General features: G+C 45.0%; 1 protein-coding gene across 1 annotated transcript in view; it reads left to right on the top strand.

Moving 5' to 3' along the window:
* The first annotated feature begins 9,259 nt into the window (after positions 1-9,259).
* FAM117A (family with sequence similarity 117, member A) overlaps positions 9,260-23,455 on the top strand; it is a 44,603-nt gene continuing 30,407 nt past the window's right edge. The window contains exon 1 of the mRNA XM_004684320.1: positions 9,260-9,521. Coding sequence (XP_004684377.1) covers positions 9,326-9,521 — 196 coding nt within the window. The 5' untranslated portion in view covers positions 9,260-9,325. The remainder of the gene's footprint in view (positions 9,522-23,455) is intronic.

Genomic DNA, 23,455 nt, shown 5'->3' with positions numbered 1-23,455 from the left:
CCTGACCTTCTTCACTTATAATAAACTTATTTCTGTTTTTTCAGTATCCATTAGTTTTGTTTTATGCATCTATCCACTAAGCTTCATTATATTGCACATACAGAGAAAATAATCTAATATTTATCTTTACCTTTCTGACTAATTTTGTTTCACATGATCCTCTCAAGTTCCTTCCATTTTGTTGCAAGTGCAAAATTTCATTTTGCCCACGAAGCTGAGTGATTTTATTGTATATAAGTATAAGTAGTACATCTTTATCCAATTGTCTATCAGTGGGTACTTAGCTTGCTTCCATATCTTAACTATTATAAATAATGCTGCAATGACCATTGTGATGTGTGTAACTCTTCAGGTTGATAATTTCATATCTTTTGCATAGCTACCCTGAAATGGGATCGTATGGTGATTGTGTTATTAGTTTTTGAGAAGGTTCATATCATTTTCCAAAATGACTGAGTCAATTTACATCTCACCAACAGTGTAAAAACCTTCCTTTTCTCTACTTCCTCACCATTGCTTGTTGTTAACAGTCTTTTTGATGTGAACTGTTCTCACAGGTGTGAGATGATATCTTAATAGTTTTATTTGCATTTCCCTAATAAGTAGTGATGATGAATGCTTTTTTATATGTCTGTTGGCTATCTAAATATTCTCTTTGGAAAATTGTCTATTCAAATCTTCTCATTTTTTAATTGATTTGGGAATTTCATTGTTAATTTGGATGAGTTCTTTATCTACTTTGGCTATTAACTATTTATTCCATTTATGATAGGCAAATAATATCTCCTCCATATCAATAGGCTGTCTTGTTAGCCTGTTGATATTTTCTTCTGCTTTTTGAAGCTTTTCAATTTTCAGGGTCCTGATGGTTTATTTTTACTTTCATTTTATTTCCCTTGTTATTGGGGTTGAGTTCTCAAAAACACCTATCAATAATGCCATGAAACCTAGTACCTATTTTTTTCCTATGTATTTTATTGTTTCCGTCTTCAATCCATTCTGATTTTATTTTTATGTATATAGTTAGAGAGTAATCAATCTTATTCTCCTACACATAGCAGTCCAGTTTTCCCAGCACCACTTGTTTAAGAGATTTTCCAATCTTCATTGCATTAAATTTGCTCTTTTGTCATATCAACAAGTGTGTAACCTTATTTTGGGGTCTTAATTCTGTTATTCTGATGCACGTGTCTATTTCTATTTTAATATCATACTGCTTTAACTACTTTCACTTTACAATATAGTTCAGAATCTGGTAACATGATGCATAGATTATTTTGTTCTTTTGTTTTCCTCAAAATTGACTCAAATATTCAGGGTCTTTTCTGGTTCCATATAAATTTCAGAATTTTTCATTCTATTTCCTTGAAAAATAACATTAGAATTTTGATACGGATTATATTGAATCTGTATATTGCTTTTAGTAGGTTGGTCCTTTTAACCAGGAACATGGGCTATCTTTCCATTTCTTTGTTTCTTGTTCTATATCTTTTTTTTTTTTTAAGATTTATTTATTTATTCATACAGAACTGGGGTACAGGCCAGAGATGTGGAGGGTGATAGGATTCACCAGAGACAGAGTGGGGAGCAGAACAGGCAGATGATCAAAGTACACTGCTGAGGGGAGCAGCGGGCGGGTCAGGAGAGGTCTGCCACGCCATGTGGTCACCTCCCGGGCAGGCGGGAATCGAACTCATGCGGAAATGGCTTTAGCTTCTCAGTGCAGTGCTTTAACCCGCTGCGCCACCAGGGAGGGCCCTCCTGTTCTATATCTTTTAACTGTACCTTTGAACTCTTTTGTAAATTAATTTTTAGGGATTTAATTCTTTTTATGTGATTATAAATGGAATTAATTTCTTACTTTCTTTTTCTTCCCACTTGTTATTTGCATATAGCAAGGCAACAGATTTTGTTTATATTAGCTTTGTAGCCTGCCACTTTACTACACTCATTTACTGCTTATAATAGTTTTTTTGTGTGGATTCTCTAGGGTTTTCTATACGTTACCATATTATTATCTGCAAAACATGATAATTTTACTTCTTTTCCAGTCTGGGTTCCTTTTCTTTCTTGTCGTCTCACTAAAATCTCTAATACTAAAATAGATAAAAGTAGTGAAAGTGGTCATCATTGTTCCTGATCCTTTTTTTTTTTTTTAAGATTTATTTATTTATTCGTTACAGGGTTACAGGGTATTTATGGGTTACAGGCCAGAGATGCGGAGGGTGAGAGGATTCACCAGAGACAGAGAGGGTAGCAGAACAGGCAGAGCGACAAAGTACACTGCTGAGGGGAGCAGCGGGCAGTCAGCGGGCAGTCAGGAGAGGTCTGCCACTCCATGTGGATCTCCTCGGGGCAGGTGGGGATGAACGAACTCATGCGGGGATAGAACTCAGCGGAAGTTGCTTAAGCTCCTTTGTGCTGTGCTTTAACCCGCTGTGCCACCAGGGAGGGCCCCTTGTTCCTGATCTTAAAGGAAAAGATTCCATTTTCACCATTGAGTATGATGCTGGGCTCTGGTTTTGTAGTATATGGCCTTTATTGTGTCAAGCATGTTACTCCTATAACTATTAAGAATTTTGTCATAAATGGATGCTGTATGTTTTCAAATGCTTTTTCTGCATCTATGGGTAAGATAATATGATTTTTGTCCTTCCTTTTGTTGATGTGTAGTATGTTATATTAATTGATTTGTGTATAGTAAACCATCCTTGCATACCTGTTATAAATCCCAGTTGGTCATGGTACATGATCCTTTTAATTTACTGTTAAATAGGAAGTTAATATATTTTAAAGTGGGAGAGCATTTTTTAAAATGATAAATGTCCATTCTGGGTATTGCATCAAGTAAAGAGCCAAACCTTATGTCTCTCCCCGTGAAACTTTAGGGGTACCATAAATGGAGGTAAGTATATTAATTTCCTGGGACTTATCCTTAAAAGAGAAGTAGGGTTTCCTATAGGCACAGCTTTCTCATTCATAACCTTATCTAAATCCTTTTTCTTTTTAAACAGCTTCATTAAATTATAACTTTTACACCCCATAAGATTCACTCACTGTATATATATATACATATATATATATAATTTTATTATTTTTAGTAAATTCACACAATTCTATAATTGTCACCACCTTTCAGTTTTAGAACATTTCTATCACCACAAAGCATCCTATTGTGCCTATTTGCAGGTAACCTCAGCTTCCACTCCCAGCCCTAAGAAATCACCTATCTGCTTTCTGTCTGTAAATTGCTTTTATGGACATTTCATATAAGTATATCATACAACATGTTGTCTTTTGTACCTGATTGCTTTCACTTAGCATAATATTCTTTTTTAAAAAAGATTTATTTATTTGTGTATACAGAACTGGGTACGGGCCAGAGGTGCAGGGAGTGGTGAGAAGATTCACCAGAGACAGAGTGGGGAGCAGAATAGGCAGATGGATAAAATACACTGCTGAGGGGCGCAGCGGGTAGGTCAGGAGAGGTCTGCCAAGCCATGTGGCCAGGAATTGAACTCATGCTGAAGCAGCTTTAGCTTGGTAGTGCTGTGCTTTAAAGTGCTGTGCCACCAGGAAGGGCACAGCATAATGATTCCTTTTTTTTTTTTTTAACAGTTACACTTTTAGCATAATGTTTCTTATAGTCCATCAATATTGTAGAATATATCAGTAGTGTTTCCTTTTTATGGCTGAATAGTATTCCACCCACACTTTTTCATAAGTTATTTATGCTTTGAGGCAACACCAAGCAGGATGCGGGCACCTGATTTGCTAAGTTTCCTCTTGACATGTTCCTGTCTGGCCATTCAATTCTCCATCTGTAAAATGAGTGATTGAATCATATATAGTATCTAATACTTCCATTGGGGTGTAGGCCAGAGATGTGGGCGTGAGAGGATTTACCAGAGACAGAGTGGGAGCAGAACAGGCAGATCAACTGAAATACTCTGCTGAGAGAAGCAGCAGGCGAGACAGGAGAGAATCTGCTGTGCCATGTGGGTCAGCTACCTGGCTGGGGATTGAACTCTCGCTGCAGTGGCTGGCAATAGCTTATCAGCTATTATTATCAGCTCCCTGGGTCACCAGGGAGGCCCTATTGCTACTATGTTTTAAAATAAAAATCAACTTTTTATTTTTCATGGGAAGCCATTAGGTCCAGTATGCCAAAATATTGATATCTATTATCCCAAATTTTCCCTTTACCTGTCTTAAAACCTCCTCTATATCCTTTACTGTTAAGGATGAGGAATCTTTATACTTAAAAGGCTGCTGTTTGACAAGAAACTTTGATTTCTACAGAGAGGGAAAGAAGGTAAGGACTGAAAATCATCCAGTGTGAATGAAGGAGAATGAAAAATTGAGATAACTAAGTCAGAAGTCAGAAAGTGGTAGGCCATAACAAGGGGTGAAATGTCAGAAAAGTACAGGAGGTCAAAATCCAGGCTATCTAGTTACTTGGGAGTAAGAAGGAAGGGGCACGGGGAGAGGGAAGCCACCAGAGTGGGGGAAATATTGAGGACTAGGACCCCCTCCCTACTCTGTTCCCATAACCTCATTCATTCCCTCAATCCTCCTTCCCAGTCCCTCTCATGCGGCTATGCTCCTTAGTTCTGACCCCGTTTCCTGAGGATCTCATTCCCTGAGGAGACAGGCTTGACATTTCAGACAGAGGCTGCGGAAAGGAGGTAGGTTGAAAGAGACACTGTATATCTGCGTCATTTTATTTTCTGCTTTATTATTTTGGAACCTGGGGGCCAAAGATTTAAGTGCTTAGACATAAACCAAGAAGCTCAGTGATAGTTCCCAATACGAAGGAATATCAAAACTTCTCTATTTTCTGCAGAATAATTACTACCAAGTTCCATAATTAGGCAGTAGAAATGGTGATTTTGAACTTCCATTTCTGTTCCTTGTGGCAAAGGTGATGCACAGTGTGTGTGTGTTGGGTGGCGAAGGTGGGGGGGTGGGCACTGTGGGAGGGGGTGAGGCTACCCTGGAAGTAGAGCCAGAGAATGTCTTCAGCATTAAAAAGCTTCTTTTCTCTATGACAACCATCTCTAAATTCAGTAGCCAGAAGGATAAGGCCTCCCCGCTGATCTTATAATCTTCCAGAATTCCCTGCAACCTTTTGTTCTTGGTAGTGCCTCAGACTTCTGCAGCTTTTAAGATCCCAGGCCTTAAAGGGACTGCTTGGGGAGTGACTATACCTCTTGTTTCATACCTGTGGGAAAAATAACTGCAATTCCTTGACTCTTCAAGGAATTTATTAGCCAGGGAACGTGTGGATATCCCAAGAGCAGGCTGTGGCAGAGAAACTGAGCATTTGCTGTAGGAACCCAGAGAGCATTCTTCCGTAGATTTACAAAACCACCCATTTTGATATACTTGGTGTATATCAATGTCCCACTTTTGATGTTTTGGATGCGTGCTTCTGACCCAAAGCCCTAAATGTAGGAACCAGGTCACATCTCAGTTGGAATAACCCCTAGCCCATTGTCACTTTTGGGTACAGGCTTCAGGGCCTGCTGGACTGTGAACTCCAGGGCAGGGACCATCTCTCTGAACTTTATTGTCATTTTTTCATTCTAAGCTCTGTGTCTGGCACACAGTGGTCATTTTCAATAAATTTGTGATGAATGAATGAATGGTGACTTTGTTGATAGGATGACACTGGGGACAGTGACAAAGGTGCTCCTTTTAGCAGTGCTGAGCATTCCCAAAGCTATGCCTTCCTTTATTGAAGAAAACAGGGGTTGGTCTTCAGATGAGGTCTTTAGTCACCTATTATGTCCATGCCAGGAGAAGCTATCAGTGATAGAGAAGTCAACAGACAGCTGGCTGGGCATGATACCTGGTAAGGAGAGAACTGGTTTCTCCTATGCACGCCTGCCTTCTCACTCCTCTGGCGAGGGTCACCTTCAGTGTCTTTTGCCAGCAACTTATCAGGAAGGACCATGCCTCTCTGGACTTAGAAGATCTAATTCTTAAGCTCTGCCACCTCTACTGGCTTTTCTTGTCCTGTCCAGGCACCCAATTCCTGGTCCCTTGACTTTGGAACAAAATTTAAACCCCACATTCTTTGTAGCTTTTTCTCCAAAGAAAGAATAAAATGCTACTTTATCTTTAGAGCAATTCTGTGAGGTTAATGGAGCAGGGTGATTCTGCATAGATAAAGGAAGTCCCTTGCCCAAAATGTTTTAAAACTCCTCACAATTAGGGTTTTACCTCTAATGTACTATATAGCTCAAGCAATAAAAATCATTCATCATCAAAAAAATAATTCATCATCTGCTAAGATTGATTGAGAATTTAAACATTGAGCGTTCTAAAATGAATACATTATTTGGCAAGAAGAGATTTTAAGAGACAAACTGGCCCATCTTTTGGCTTTCAGACAGGCCAGTGATCTATAAGTTGAGTGTTGGTTGGGAAAGTACTTGAAACAGAAGTCAAAAGGACTAGCATGTGTGTCCTGGAGTTGTCATTTACAATGCAGATGATCTTGAGCAAGTCATTTAGCCTCTGACTTTTCTATCTTATATACCAATTGTGAAAATTAATTAATATGGAGTATGTGAAAGCTATCAAGTACCAGGCAGGTGTTAATTTTAATGTAAAAGACAAATTGCATCTTTGGAGACTATGTAAAATGAAAATGGTAATTCTGTGTTTATAAGAAAACTTCATAGGAATAGGAGTTCAGCTCATGCCTTGGTCATATTTTTTTTTAAAGGTTTTATTTATTTATGCGTACAGAACTGGGGTACAAGCCAGAGGTGCAGGGGCGGTGAGAAGATTCACCAGAGACAGAGTAGGGAGCAGTGCAGGCAGATAGACGAAGTACACTGCTGAGGGGAGCAGCAGGCAAGACAGGAAAGGTCTGCCATGCCAGGCCATGCCATGTGGATCACCTCCAGCACAGGGGATCGAACTCACACTGAAGCAGCTGCAGCTGGCTTGCAGTGCTGCATCCTAACCCGTTGCGCCACCAGGGAGGGCCGGTCATATTTTTTCTGAAGCCTCAATGAAGAGGAAATAAATATCTACCTCACAGGTGTTATCAAAATCATTCAATGAGATAATGTGTGTACAGTGCTTACCATACTGCTGGTATGCAGAAAAGAACTTGGGGGTATTATCTGTTGTTACTGTATTTGTTTTTTTAAAAAATATTTATTTATGCATACAGAACTCGGGTTCCAGCCAGAGATGCAGGGGTGGGGTGGGGTGTGGGGTGTGAGACAGAATGGGGAGCAGAACAGGCAGATGATTGAAATACACTGCTGATGGGAGCAGTGGTTGGGACAGGAGAGGTCTGCCTCACCATGTGGGTCAGCTCCCTGGCCAGAGATGAAACTTGTGCTGCAGTGGCTGAGATAGCTTCATAGTGCTGCGCTTAACCCCTTGTGCCACCAGGGAGGGCCCATGTTACTGTATTTATTAATGAAGACATGAAGCATGATGGTCCAATGCGATCTGATGGAGATCTGAAGTAGGAATTAATAGAACTCACCTCTTTGGGCCTCACCTTCCCTACTTGCACCATAATAAGAATATATGTATGGCTTTCTTCTTCCAGAGATTATGAGGATTAAAAAAGAAAAGTTTATGAAGACTTTAAATTTACTGAAATTGAGAAACTTTATAAGTTGCAACTTTTTTTCAATGAAGTTTATAAAGAATCTGAATTTTTAAAAATTCATTAGTCTTTGTTAATTTCTATCTGCCTTTAGTAAGGTTGCCTTCTCCATGGAAAAGAAGTACAGCATTTCCCCATGAATAAAAAAGATTTCAAATGTCCGATCTTAAAGTAAATCCTTCAAATCTACCAGAGTACTTTCTTCCTGGGGTGGGGGAAGAAAGGGGAACGGATACTTTTCTTTGTGATGTTCCATTGCCTCAATTCACTGTATTTATGGAGGCTCATTTTAATATTCAACCAGCTCTTCAATTTCCACTTTGATTATTAACAGTTTTCAATATTTAATCCCTAAATGACCTCTCCTTTCAGGATGCTCCCAGATTATCTTCTTTTCTGATTAGTTAGTGTGGCTTCAGGGAATAGCTTCATTTTAACGTTAAACTGGGCAAAAACAGAAATAGAAGATAAATCTGTAGCAAGATCAAAAATAGAATTCACTGCTAAATATAAATCTGGAGGGAATTATCCAATTATTTGGATGGTCCCTTATGCAGACTATCCAGGGTTGATTGCCGTTAGCTTTTTCCATATATAGAACAAAATGGTTAGCAAATAGCAAGAGTAATAATTTTTAATAGTTACTTAAGTGCTGTTTTCTTTTCCTTATGTCTTCATGCTGTTTTATTTTCACAACTGCATGCATTCTCTTTGGGGACCATCCAGTCTTATTTTGACTTGTAGGTCAGAGAGCATTTAACTGGGAAGACCAGGACTTACTAATGGAGTCTCTGTGCAAACTTGGGCACGTTTCTCAGTCACTTTATGCCTTCCATTCTGCTGAGCTAGACTTGGAATGGACGACTCTGAAGGGGAATTCTCTTTTTTTTTTTTTCAGCCTCAATCTAATTTGCAGACTAACAGCTGTTATTTTTTTTAGGTTGGATCAACACCAAGTAGGGACTTGGAAACGTGGAGAAAGACAAATATGGGCGTCACACGAGACAAGGTAGCCAGGAAACGCATGAATATAATGCAAATCAATGCAAATGTATGCAAACAATGCATTAATTCGTAGAACTTTAGTTTGGATCTTGCAGGCAGCACTGAAATCTTATGAGAACTCCAAACTAATGTTTTGGGGGTTAAGTCAAAAGTAATGCTTTTTGAAGTTATCGCTTTCCTCCGTGCTTGCTGGGACTCAGCTGCTGGAAGTTTGATACCCCTCCCTACCCCCCAAGAAGATTTCACTAGTACTCGATTCCAACCTACACGCGGCCCCGCCCCCACTCAGTCGTACACCACGTGACATATATTTGCATACTACCTGGGACTGGGCGTGACGCTCCCCTTTTCTGTGTCTTCTCATTGGCAGTGTCGAAGAACCGGCCCTCTTCAGGAGCAACCAATCATCTGCCCCTCGGACGTAGGAAAGCTGCGGGGGCGGGGTGTAGGTGGGGTCTTGGGGCGGATCGCTGGTTATATTGACCAATACTCCTCGGGAAAGGGAAGAGCCAGCCGAGGATTAGTTGAGAGGAGGGGTCTGGGGATCCATGGGCCAATAAGAGGTCTGGACCAAGGGGGCCGGTCTCCGCCCCGTAGAGCAGATAAGCTGCGGCAGCGGGGGTTGGGGGGCTGTGTGGGGCTCGCTGTGGGGCAGAGCCAGCAGCCGGTCCTGCGGCCATGGCGGGGGCTGCAGCGGGCGGCAGAGGCGGAGGTGCCTGGGGGCCGGGGCGCGGAGGGGCCGGGGGGCTCCGGCGGGGCTGCTCTCCCCCAGGCCCCGTCGGCTCCCCCCGGTCTGGGCTGCAGCCGCTCAGGGCCACGGTCCCCTTCCAGCTGCAGCAGCCACACCAGCGCCGGGACGGGGGTGGCCGCGCAGGTGAGCCTGGCCTGGAGCGGGTGCCGTGGGAGGAGCCGTTGGGGGAGGGGGGCGCGTGACGGGGGGAGGGGTGTGGGAAAGTGTGAGAGGGTAAATGGTTAGGGGCCAGAGAGGAGAAAAGGGGTCGCACAAAGTCTGCGAGGGCTGAGGGAGCGCGAGCGGGGAGCGGAGAACGTGGGATACAGCGCCGGGACCGAGAGTGTTGGGAGTCGGGCCAGGAGGTGAGGGGAGGGACCCGGCAGATGGAGGGTGGCTTTGGGGGCATAACTGAAAAGTGGGCAGAGGTGTCGTGTGGGGGTGATTAGAAGGCGCAGGGGTGGCAATTAGAAGGTGCAGGGGTGGCAGCGAAGAGTAAGGAAAGAGAAGTAAGCGGCGCATGATGGGAGAGCCCTGTGCAGGCTTGAGCTGGAGCCGGGAGCCGGGAGCCGGTGGGCGCTGGAAGTCTGCACGGAGGGGGGAGGGGAATGGAGAGCCCCGAGTAGCCATGTGTTACTTCTCCAACTTGAGTTTGGCCCCAGCATCCCTCTCTAGGGCTCTGGAGTTCCCTTCCTTTCCGCTTCTTGTACGCTTCCCTTCTGGGCCACCTCCTGGAGCTGATTTCATTGGAGCCGTTGGAATAAGATAGTTTAACGGCTTTTACTGCGGTACGAAACGCTCTGCTCCCGATTCCCTATATTCCCCTTGGTGTGTCCCACAGTTCTATGTTCCCAGATCGTTGACCAGCTTTATACGGCTCTCAACAATGGTGTGTGAAAGTGTGTGTGTGTAGAGGAGCTGGCGGTTTGTCTCATTCCAGCCATCCTCTGTGTGTTTGTGTGCTTGCGTCCTCCTGGTGCAGGACGTGTGCAGTTTGCCCTCTGCCATTCCCTCTCCCCAAGGGGGCATTTGTCCCCTTCACTCCCCAAGGCTGTTTTGCCCTGGGCATTGCCAGCCAACGTGGCAGTGGGGTGAGAACTACAGTCCAGTTCACTGTGGCAAATACCCCCACTTTCTGAACATCTGAACAGCACGGTAATGTCTTAATAGCAACGTGATGTGGTGGGTTGGGGAAGCTAGGAAGAAGCAGGCTTAACTTCGTGTTCACACTCAAAGCTGTGACTGGTCTCCTACAAATGCAGGCAGTTAGGACTGGGGAAACCTACTTGCATGAGGAGGTTGGCAATAAGTTGAAAGTGAGGCTTGCATTTGATTCACACCAGATGTGAAAAGATCATTGCACACTTCCAAAGGCTCGACGTTCACCAAATGTACAAAAGTCATGGTCCCTGCCATCTAGCAGTTAATGACATTCTCTAAACCAGAGTTTCTGGAGCTTTTTGTGATGGTTGCTGCTCATCTCCCTCCTCAAAAGTGTAGGGGCTGCGGTGCCTTGGTAGGAATGGGATAAAAAGTGTCTCTGAAGTAGAATGTCCTCAAGTCTATCTGGACCTCATTGTCAGTGTTAGCATCACACTTGGAACATAGAAACTATGTCAAATCTGGTAGCAAGATGGTGACCAACTAGCAAACTTATAACTAGAATCTGACTGTAGATCATGACAATGGCCAGGCAGACTCATGCCTATTCTGAGCTGTCAAGTAAACCACAAGGCTGCAAACCTGTTGACTTTGACTTTGGGCTTCCTTAGAATACAGGCAGGCACCAGAATCGTAGTCATTTTTAGTAAAAATCAGCAGAAAATCTGGCTGTGTTCTTGTTGGAAATTCATTAACGTCACATTTTTTTTTTTTTAAAGATTTATTTATTTATTCGTACAGAACTGGGGTACAGGCCAGAGATGCGGAGGGTGAGAGGCTTCACCAGAGACAGAGCGGGGAGCAGAACAGGCAGATCGACGAAGTACACTGCTGAGGGGAGCAGTGGGCGGGGGTCAGGAGAGGTCTGCCTCGCCATGTGGATCTCCTCCGGGGTGGGTGGGGATCGAACTCTTGCGGAAGTGGCTCTAGCTTTCCAGTGCAGTGCTTTAACCCGCTGCGCCACCAGGGAGGGCCCTCATTAACGTCACATTTTAAGAGCAGTTGCTATAGAACTAATGTTACAAGGACAAACACTAGTTGATGCTGTGGAAGGGAGGAGAGTGTAGGTTTGGATGACTGGGTTTTCACATGGCCAGAGGCCCCAAGATACTCAGAAGCACAGACAAGAGGGTTCTGCATAATTTGCCAGGTGATTTAAGGCAAGTTGGTGGCCTCTTGCTTATGGATTGGGGTGATGAATTATTACTCCACCTACTAGTACCCCAGAGGGGTTAATAAGGCACTTCCCTGGTGTGCAGTGGGGGTTATTAATACGTTTTAAGTGAGACAGGGGAGAGGAAGGATAGAAGGGAAGAGGAGCCTCAGCCACTTTTTTGTGGACAAACATTAAGGAAATGTACTTGCAAATTGATGCGGGAACATGTCAGGTTTTCTGCATGTGAACTTTAGGTGTATTCAGATTGTTTCCTCAGCCTTGAGAAGTGGTTTCCTCTAGACCACTAGGTTGGTTGTATGTGATAGAATGAAATGCCTTACAGTCATAAAGGCTTCAGAGAATGACTGGGTACTAGATGACTGGGATTTGAATCCAGTTTCTGCCATTTACTCACTGTGTGGGTTGAAGGAAATTTCCGTTCCTCAGTTTCCTCATTTGTAAATAGTAATATCTACAAAAGAGTCAAATGAGTTAATAGTGGTAAGATATTTAGAACAGTGCTGTAAGTGTCTGCTGCCTCTCATATTAGTGTCTTTGCTTCCCCAAGGTGAGAGCACTGTTGGTCAGAGCCAATTACCTTTTCAGGCTTCAAAGAGCAAACCCATATTGGTATGAAACCAGTACTGCAGGTTTCAGAATTTTAGAGCCTCCCCTTACACTTTTATTCCCTCATCTTTTAAAGTGAGCTTTCTAAACAGGGCTCTGCTCTGAAATCCAGCTGTTTAAAAAGGCAGGCATCTAGGTCTGGGTTTTAAGAACAATGAAGTGTCATCACTGTTTCTGTTTCCCATCTCCAAGTGATGTAGTACACAGGGTGTGCAGTTATCTCTCCCCACACACCCTGCTGTGCTCTTGACAAGATATATTAGACCTTGTAAAAAAGGCTTGTGGTGTAAAGAGCAGGGTTTACCTTCTGAGGCCATTCATCCATAAGGGATAGCTTTATAAAGCGAGGAATGGCTTCATTTTTATGAGCCTGGGCTAGGGGTGTGCAAGCAGAAGAGAATGGAGAGAAAAATGAAGGTCAACTCTGAGACAGCTAAGAGCCACTGGTAGGTAATAGAAACCCAGGATAAGTATCTTACTCCAGTTCCTCCTTAAATTCTCGTTTGTGTCTCATGTCAATTGGAAGTTGCTAACTTTTTTTTTTTTTTAATTTATTTTTACATCATTCTTCATTTTATGCCTTTTTCCATCTAGGTTGTGATCCCCGTGGACTTAACCACCACCAATTCACCTGTGTGCCATCACCACAGTCCCGTGCACCTTTTCCCATCCTCCCCCCTCCCCCCCCCCCCCATGCCTCACACTCCTGCTACTAGTGAAACCATCCGGTATTTTTCTTTTTCTTTCTGGCTTATTTCACTAAGCATGATCCTTCCAGCTCCATCCATATTGCTACAAAAGGCATGAGTTTATCTTTTTTTTGATTGCCGAGTAATATTCCATTGTGTATATGTACCACAGCTTTTTAATCCAGTCATCTACTTTTGGGCATTTGGGTTGATTCTATGTCTTCCCTACTATAAACAGAACAGGAAGCTGCCAATTTTCATATCCTTCTAAGATCTCTGATGATGGACAGAGTGGGACTAGGAGGTGAATGGTTCTGGGTTCCAGTCTTATCTGTCCTGTATAGTGTTTATGTCTCCCTAGCCTTTGAGTGGAGATAATATTTAATCCAGCTTTGCCAGTTCTTCTCCACTGAACCAGTCTCATTGGGGCCACTGAGTTCTGGGGAAGCCAAAAATGCTGCCTTCCTATTTATCTACCCACCAGAATTTTCTTAAACCAGGGCTTGGCAATTATGTCCTGAAAGCCAAATTCAGTCTTCTGCCTGTTTTTGTAAATAAAATTATATTGGAACACAACCATCCTCCTTGATTTTTAGGTATTGTCTGTGGCTGCTTAGTACCACAGTGACAAGAGTTAAGTAATTGTAATAGAGGCCAAATGGCCTCCTTGAAGCCTAATTTTTCTAAAATTTATTTATGCACACAAGAACTGGGGTACAAGCCAGCGGTGTGAGGAGTAAGAAGATTCACCAGAGACAGAATAGGCAGATTGACTGAAGTACACTGCTGAGTGGAACAGCAGGCGAGACAGGAGAGGTCTGCTGTGCCATGTGGGTCACCTTCCTGGCCATTGAACTTGTGTTGCAGTGGCCACAGCTAGCTTCATAGTGCTAAGCTTTAACCCAGTGAACCCCTAATTTGTTCCTCATATGGCACTTTACAGAAAAGTTTGCTTTCCCATGTCTAAAGCAAGATCATTATTGTACATAAAGATCAGTTTCAAATGTGCATAATATATACCTCCTCACAGAATCCTAAAGGGGCAAATACAGCTAATAAATTTGTATCCCCACTCATTTTTGGGGAAAAGGATAGGTCATCAGCTTCCAGTCAATTCTCAGCCTGTGGAGGATCAGCACATGTGAATCCAGGCTGCCCAGTCCACCACTGTCAGGTGACATATGTTCAGTAGACATGAGCTAATTTGGATTTACATAAAAGCTTGACTGTTAGGCAAATTTCCCCCCTCCTCTTCTGACAACCCACAACGGTATCGACACATGTCAGAAGAGATGGAAATTACTTTAGGCTTATCTCCTGATTTGGATTTTCCTCATTCCCATTTATTTCTCTCAACAGGTGATAGAGAGCTGATAGTAGCCCTCGCTGCCCTAAAACGCTGGCTTCCCCATGGGCAAGTGGACAGCTTAGTTTCAAACAGCACTTAGTTCCCTCAGGATGGCTGTTTCAGTGACTGTGAGGCAACACTAATGGCAATTATTAAAACTCCTTTCCTCACAGTACTTTGAAAAGTTAATCCTTGGAGATGGCGCTTAGATAGGTATGGAGGCTCATAAAGGAGGGTCTCCTTTAAAGAACCCTGAGCGAACTTGATCATCAACCTTGGCCCTTCAGGACTTGGGCCAGAAACAGCCTGGAGACAGACCAGAGTGCAGCCTTCTGTGCCAAGAAGTCATCTTGCTGTAATGAGACTTAGGGTCCAACAGAAATGCTGTAAGAGCTACAATTGTCCTCCAGCACCCTGTGATTGAAGCGATTTGTGTTTGGGCAGCATTATGCACCAGGCTGATCGTGCAAACTAGCTTTAGACAGTTTGGCTGTAGCATCAGGCCCAAGGTCAGCAGAGTGTGATGCCGAAAGTCTGACTCTTAAATGTTACCAGTGGTGCTGTCCTTGAAATTGGGGGTTACCTTGTCTGTTTTATCCCTTTGGTACCCAAAGACATGTGGGTTCATGTGTTCTTCATATTTTAGATAGCAAAGGATTATATACCTGGGAAATTCTCCATTTATGTGACAGAGCTAGGGGTTTGTAAACCCGTTTAAGGTGAGTAGAAGAGGGAGAGAATGAGAGTGGGTGTAGTGGGAAGAAGATAATATTCTCTGCTTCGAGATAATGGATTTCTAGAAAGTTTCAGGCAGAATTGCAAAACTTGCACATATTGGCAATTTGAGTGTTTCCGAAGTGGAAGGGGTACTTTCAGAACCAGAGAATACTTTACCTGTTTTTTTCTTCTAGTTTTATAGATGGTGTGATGGGCATTGGGATCACCCCTTTATATAGTCTTCGTGGAACTGTTGGAGCGACCTCCAGATTGTTAAAGCTTTTCCCTCACACCTTTGTTTCAAAGGAGTCAGGCTTTTGGGCGCAACCTATTCTGGGGGCAAGTCCAGTTTTTGAGTCGCCACTGACACTGTCACATATTATCAAATGCTATTCAACACCTAGTTCATGTTTTACTCATTAGACTTTGTTTATTCCAGAGTTAGTATCAACCCTTTTTAGGGGCTAGAAGAAGAAATTTTGTGTTTCCTTCCCAGTTCAGAATAAAGGTGGGTGCCCACTAGCAAGTTAGCTCAGTGAGTGGACAGACTGTCCACTGTTAGTGGGTTGATTATGCCCTCACTACCTCCACTCACACCACACCCCCCCTCACAATGGGTGTTACCCTTCCCTGTCATACAAGATGGAGAAGGGAAGCAGGGAAGCAGAGAAAAGAGGAATGGAAACTCAGGTCAGCCCTCCACCACTCCTGAGTTGAATCTGCACAGAGGGCTCCATTATTTGGTTTACAGGGTTATGAATTAACCAAACATTACTTGAATTTATTCACATTGTTAGATGAAAACAAGTCCTGATCTCTGCAAGAAAAGAATTTTGGATTGTATTTGAAGTTATAAATTATCTGTGCTCTAGTTCCTCTCCAGTGGTGTGGAGCTTGTGAAGGGGCCCTTGTTCTGGGGAACAGCTGTATGGTGGGAGGTTCTGAGCAGCTGGCTGCTCACGCTCAGCCTCCAGCTCCTGGTCCCCCCTGAATCTCCTGGTTTTGAAACTCTTCCTGGCACTTTGCTTTCTTCTCCACACTTTTCCTCAGGGTCATTACAGTGTTGAATGCCCAATGTGGAGCCATTTAAATGTTTATCCTCAGGCAGAATAAGCTTCAATTGACTTTTGCTGTGTGGGAGCACTACAGCCAATCAAGAGTGACTTCAGGGAACTTAAAAGAATGCTATCAAAGTATTTCATAATAGGGAAACTTTTAACTCCAGGCCCTGGGGAACCTGGAAATGAAGTCTCAGCCATGTACAGATGCTTACCCTGCCTTGCTCACTAGCCCCAGACAGCTGACACTGGGGGTGGGTGGATGGAGTGCTGTGGGCGCAGCCTGCTTGAGCCTTAGCTTCTCTGCTTCCAGCTCCCTGAAAGGAGGGGAGGAGATTAGAGGAGGCTGGGGGGGGAGATTCCTCAGAGGGTTTGATTGATCAGAAGCTGCTGGCCTCTCATCAGGGATGGGGAAGTTTTTATTTTTTTCCTTCGAGGCTACCTGAGGATGAGCAGCTTGGCAAGGCAGGGTGGTAAGTTAGGGGTACCTCGATCTTTTGATCCTGAGCTCCCTATCTTGCAAATTATGGGTGGCTTCTTGAGGTGAACTCTGCTAACTAGCACAGTCATACTATAAGCACAGGTCTCGTCCACCAGGTCTGCCCCTTGCATCCTTTATCATTTGATCCTAAATGAAGACATGTAGAGCACGGAGGCATTACTTCCTTGAGGAGTAACTCTTAAGAGTAAGTCACTGCATGTCCACAAGTTGAGTAAAATACAAATGCAAGCCGGAAGAGTCATTGAATGAAGGAAAATTAAGTGTTTGGTAAGGTTAATTCAGGAATTGCTGTGATGTTTCCACTAGGTTTTTTTTTTCAATTGACCAGTAGTATATTAGTCTCCCTAAGGTTAAATTCAGTTTTTACTCTCTTCTCCTTTCCCTTTCAGAAGTGACAGTTACAGGCTTGTTTGGTGAGCTGTGTTCCTTAACCTTTTCAAAGCGCATTAGTCCCTTCTCCCCCATGCTGGAAATGGTGTGCCTGCCTTTTTAAAAGGTAGGCACCTCCTGTTTCAAGTTCAAGTGCAATGGAACTCACCCTGCAGCTTGAACAGATTTGAGTGTTTTTGCAGAGGGAGGGCCAGGGCAGATGGGGAGTGTCGTGCTCAATAAATACTTGTTGGATTGAGTTGCTGGAAAGGCAGCAGGGGTGGGGAAGAGTGAGCCACACTTCCCCCAGGCTAACTTGAAATGGTTTTTCCCACTTCTGGTCCCCACACACTGTGCCCCCTTTATAATACCTCTCCAGCTTCTTACAAGGCTTCCCCCCACCCCCACCCCCACCAAGTGTTAGTGTTCTCTCTCTCTTTAAATCACCGGTCTCTATTCATCCTGATCTTTGGGCTTGAGGCCCAGCTGGTGGCAAAGACGTGGCATTTCCATGGCTGTCATTACTAGGCCCATAGGTTCTCTTCCCCACACACTTAAAGCCAGCGGGTGAGCTTGGGCAGGTTGATCCATGGAAACAGCCAATATTTAGGATTTTTTTGAATGTGATTTCGCAAAATTGCCAGGCTACCTGGCCTTAGGTTTAGACATAGATATGGGTGAGAGGTCAAGGAGGCCAAGATGAGTGCTAGGTGTTTCTTCATTTCAGGTAGAATTGCAGCAAATTCTGAGACCAGCAACTTTTCTAGGTTAGGGAGCAGAAAGTCTGTTGGTTCTGTGGTGGCTTCAGAGTGTAATCAGGCCAAAAGCTCACCTTGACCTGCTCCCAAGTACTGGGATACAAAGCACTGCTGTTTTTGCATCTCTTCCCTCCACCATGGGGGCATGTTGGAAGGAGGGTTCATTATCATTCCCCAAGTCTTGGGCTTGCACGTGGCCACCCATGGAGTCTGTGCATCTCTGCTTTTAAAGGCCACAACTGCTATTCTGCTGGTTTAGTCAAATGGTTTTCTAGACTTGCCTGGCTCAGGGTAACTTTAAACAGAGTAAACTGTCATTGGAAAGAAAGGAAGGCAGCTTCTTTTACCTCCTCCCGTTACCCTTCCCTGTCCCCACACCACCTTCCCTTAAGAATTTTCTGTGCTCTGTGCGGGTTTGATCACCCACACGCCTCTGAGAACACCACTGCAGATAACATGTGCGCACTCTGCCGCACACCTGCAAGCTGGCTGAAAACCCGCCACACGGCCCCTGTTGGGGATTGACTTTTAAACTCCTGCCCATCGGTAGGACATATAACCTGGGCTGGAGGATGGAGGTGGATAGCATTCGGCATGATAGAGGGGATACTTCCAGAGGGTTTTCCCAGTATTTCAGTCAGGATTTTGATATTGGGGGGAACAGGGCAGTGTGAGGCTCAGCCCCACTTGATGTGCATGAGCCCTAATCCTGGGTAGCTCTGTGTTCCCAGGAGAGGCCTTGCAGAGCCAGCCACCTCTGTGCAAAGAAGCTGTGAATCCAGCTCCAGAAAGGATTCTGGCTTCTGTGTTTTTCAGGGGAATTGAGAATATAGGTAGCTTTAGCTTGAGTTGAACTCTCTGTCGTTCTTAGTTATCTTTGTTGCTTGTGATCCTCACAACCGCCCTGCAGGTGCAGGAGGCGTTTACTTGTTTTTGCAGATAAGGAATCCAAGGCCCAGAAAGGAAATGACTTACCTAAAGCCTGTGACTAAGAAGATCCTTGTGCTCCCCATCTAGGACTCCTGCCACGTATGTCTGGAATTCACAACTCTTCTCTCTGAGGTGGCCTCAGTGGGGTAACCAGGCTGGTAGCCCCCTTTCTCCCAAGCCAGGCACCATCTTGTGATACAGTGGATGCGACTTTCCTCCCAGGCTGGCATCCTTTGTGCCCGCCCAGCCTTTGTCCCTCTGCTGGTACACCTTTGCTCCAGAGCAATAATTCATCTGTCAAACTAGCGGAAAGAATTAGAAAGGAAAATGGGCCACAGAGAGGTCTGTCTATTCCTTCAGCGCCCCCTGACTGTCCCTTTGTTGTGGTTCATTGGAAGGTGATGGTTATTCCATGGTGTGTGTGATGTGTGAGGGTTGCTGAGTGATTGCAGCTAGTTTGAGATGCGCCATTTCCATTCCATTTCCCAGAATGAGAGCTAGTCCAGGACAGTTAGGGCAGAGGCGGCAGGCGGTATCCCTGCCTCTGTGGGGTCATGATTTCTGAGCTCGGGTCCCTGTCAGGGATACATTAGATATGCTTACGCTAGAACTGATCGAAAACAGTTTGTTTTTTTGTTTGTTTGTTTTTTAAAGATTTCTTTCTTTATTCATACAGAACTGGGGTATAAGCCAGAGGTGCAGGGGCGGTGAGAAATTTCACCAGAGAAAGAGTGGGGAGCGGAACAGGCAGATCTACGAAGTACACTGCTGAGGGGAGCAGTGGGAGAGGCAGGAGAGTTCTGCCGCGCTGTGTGGGTCACCTCCGGGATGGGGGATCGAACTTGCACTGAAGTGGCTAATGGCCAGCTTGCAGTGCTGCGTCCTAACCCATTGCGCCACCAGGGAGGGCCTGTAAACATTGTCTTTTTTATGTGTGACTATGTAGAATGCAAAAACAGCACCTGGGAATAAATGTGGGTGGTGCATTTCTTTGGTGGGGGGCAGGCAGGCAGCATTGCGTCACGATGACAATTGAACCCTTCATGTAGGGAGCCCTGGTGCAGTTTCCTCTCCCTGCCCTTGCTCTACCAGCTCGCGTCTCCCTCTCCTGCCTTCAGGGTAGCTTGCGGTGGGGTCATTAAGATAAATGACAGTGTCTTTCTGAGACAAGGGGACTAGCAGGGACTTGAGCTCCTGGATAAAGGTCCACCTAGGGATCTGGTGTCTGGACAATGACCTAGCCGCCATCCTGCAGGTTACCTAGCCCTCCCAAGAGGGCTCTAGGCATCTCCCTCCACACCAGGGTTTGTATAGAATTCTTGAGGATTCTCATTGTGGATGCTTATGTGGAACCTTTTTTTCTCCAGATGTTCCCCAGCCCCCTATCGTAAAGTCCCATTGTAACAAATCATTAGAAAAATGATTCTGTATAATAAAACTACTACCATGGTTCAGATAAATGCTCTAATTTTGGTTTGGGGTGGTTATGTTATTTAAAGAAACAGAAAATAATTGACTATCCTATGTAAAAAGGGCTTTTCTCCAGTACATATCCATGGAATAGTTCGTCTCTAACTCACACGCTTGCGTGCTTGCTGTTTGTATCGGGAAGAAGGAGACGGGATGAGGGCTATGGGACCTTCACCAAGTAGCAAGTCCCCCTTGCTTTGTCTTCATCTGGAACCTCCTCCTCCCATACTTCCTTGTTGTTTTTGAACAAAACACCATAGAAAGTCCAACAAAGGACAGCGTGTATCTGAACGAGGGTGCGTGTGTCTTTGAGTGTGAATGTGTGGGTGTGAAGTGACTGTGGCAGAGTGTGGAAAAGTACACATGGAAGGAGGCCATGCTGAAGCAAATGGGGCAGATGTCTGATGACAGGTGAACTGGGTAAGGGTGAGGTCAGAGGTTGGGGGCCTGTTCTCATCATTGCCTCTGTAAGATGGAAATTGTCTCCATAGAGAAAGCGTGAGAATGAACACAAGCTGCACTGATTAGACTGTACCAGTTCTGTGGAATGGAAGAGTTCTCTCATCCTTATAACATCTCTCATTCTTCCCCATTTGACAGACAGAACGCCTGAGACCCAGAGACGTTAAGTGACTCACGTAGCATGTTGGGGCGGAGGCAGGATCTGGGCCCCCGTACTGATCACTGTAGTAGCCAACCTGGGAGACGGCAGCCCGGCCTTGCCCCTCGATGGGACGCCGTTGGCCTCAGATTCTGAGAACGAGCCGCTTTGTCCAAGCCTTACCCCGACCTAGAAGAGGGGTCGGCGCGGTTGCGGCGGCGGTGGCGGAAGGGCACCGGGCATGCTCAGGAGATCCAGGTACCTTCCAGGGGAGACTGCTTCCTTTCTCTAAGAGGCGCTCTCCCTTGCTCCTCACTCAACTCTCTTCTGTTTTTAAATATATGACATTGGGAGGCTCTCTTGCGCCAGAGCTGTGTAGTAATACTACTTTGCATTTTTATAGTAGAGCTCTGAGGGGGAGAAGGAGTTGAGTTTAGATTAGGGAGCGGGCCTGGTTATGCGTCTGGGCCAGACAGCGTTCTTGGCTGTGTTACCAGCTGGTTTGTGGTACCGGTTTAGGAACATATAGGGACCAGGGAGGGCGTTCAAGTGTCTCAGGGCGACGCATCTAACCAGGTGGACGCGAGTTGCAACTCATACTCAGAGGAGGACTCGCTGTTGGTGAAACCTTCCACTGAGCAGGGTGGGTGGGTCTGGTGATCATCGCTTGAGGCTCAGACGCTACTCTTTGTTTCCTGGTCCCTTTCCTTTCACACCAAGCCATGTGTTACACACCCATCTGCACTCCTAGAAGGTGAGGAAGTTATTCCTGTCATTTTCCTTAACCAACTTTCCTCACTTCCAGAATTGGGGTTAGTGAATGTGCCCTACTCTATATCTTAATATAAAAGTAAGTCTGAAAAAATCCTTCTTTTAAAAAAAACTTATTTGAGATGCCTCCTAAGGCACCCCACAACCGTGAGGCTGGTTAAATTGTCATCAAAAGAATTTTGATAGGTTCCAGCCATTTACATGAAATGGCCCGAGAGCACTTACTGCATTATTACCCCAACCCCAGCTGTATACCGAGATCGTTTGCCTTATTCAATTATTATTAGGCTATGCCCACTGCTCTCATTCCTTGTGGTTCTGTCCCCCCAAAATAAGTGCTGGATGGAGGGGATCCAGGGGGAATCAGGGCTAGATGCAGGAGGATGAGGAAAAACTGCCCTCGCTAATTGCTGCTGGGTTGTCTGTAGCTCAGACAACTGTGTTAGAGCTGCTGTGCAAATGGCCAGGGCTGTCTATTTATGCTGTGATCACCTTCGAGATCTTAAAGGCATAGATAGGACATCTTAGTAATTTACTGCCCAAGCTGTTTCTTTGGCTCAAATTCTCCTTTTACTTCTTTTTTTTTTCCTTTATAATATTATAGTTCATTTTTACATCATTTTGTACATTTTTTTTTCATCTCGATTGTAATCCCCATGGGTTTCCCATCACCAAGCCACCCGTGTGCCATCACCATCGTCCCATGCACTTCCCTCCCCCATTTTTCAGTATGTCTTTCTTGACCTCACCGAGAAAGGGGGTTGCTGCTAGGACGCAGCTCCTGACTTAAGAGCAGACACAGAGCTTCCTTCCCTGGGTGTGAGGTGTGCTGCCAAACCTCTGCCTCTAGCTGCACGCACCTGCCTCCAGCTGTGAGCTGACCAGTGGTTGCAGGCACACATTCCTCAAGGTAGGCCCAAGAAAACCTTCGCAGCACCTCTCAAGACTTCTGGTGCTGCCGTCTGGTCCTGCCTTTGACATTAGGTTTACTCCAGAGCTGCTGCTGGACTTGGGCTCCTGGCACACACCTGAACCATTGGTTGGACCAGGGCTTCAGAAAACGGGTGGCCTTGGAATGTTGTCCCTGTGCATTTTGGGGGTTTTTGCCGGTAAGGCAGAGCCTGGGAATTTGCCACAGTTCTGAGGTCAGGATGGGTCAGGTCTAGCATGTCAGAGCCAGGTACGGGTCCAGCAGATGGGCTGTTGCTGTCTGTGGGGTCTCTCCTCTTTGAAGCTGGCGACTGAGACTAGAACTTGAATGAGGAGATGGAGCCAAGCAGAGAAGGCTTTGTGTGAGTAGCACCAAGTGCTGAACTAAATTCTGGCCCTGATGCTTCTCCAGCTCTGAGGAATATAACTGAGAGCCCTCCTTACTCCAGCCCAGAGCTAAAAGAACCAGGGTAGGGTTAAAAGCAGAGGTCTTGACAGATCCCAAGCTAGTGAGATTTAGCAAGTTAGCAAACTGCCCTCTGAGCCCTGCTGTCTCCTGGGTAGTTGCTCCCAGCTTACCCGGTCACGTGAGCAGCCCCTCTGCTTGTGGCTAGCCACAGGTAAATCAAGCACTATTTATACTCTCCTGCTGGGGGAGGAGGTGGGGGAGATATTCTGGGAGCCCGCAACACAGCTGTCTGTTCAGCCTAGGTAAAGCAAATCTCCCTTTGACTTTGGGTCTCTTCCCTCCCCCACCTTTAATTTATCTTGCCCCAGACGATAGCATGAACTCTGAGCTTTCAGTTTAGCTGAACTGGTCAGTAGTCATCTCTTACTTGCCCGTTAATAGTTGGGGAATTCTAGAACTAGAGGAGGCCCAGACTCATCTGGTGTAACCTGCCCTCCAGAGATGAATATTGAGACATCTGAGGGCACATAATTATGTCTTCCTGGAGTTGTTCAAGGACAGAAAGCTACAGTCTCCCTCATT

This window comes from Condylura cristata, unplaced genomic scaffold (assembly GCF_000260355.1).
Source record: "Condylura cristata isolate star-nosed mole 26May11 unplaced genomic scaffold, ConCri1.0 scaffold00017, whole genome shotgun sequence".
Taxonomy (NCBI): Eukaryota; Metazoa; Chordata; class Mammalia; order Eulipotyphla; family Talpidae; genus Condylura; species Condylura cristata.
Note: the sequence above shows the minus strand (reverse complement) of the source record. Positions and strands in the feature narration are given on the sequence as shown.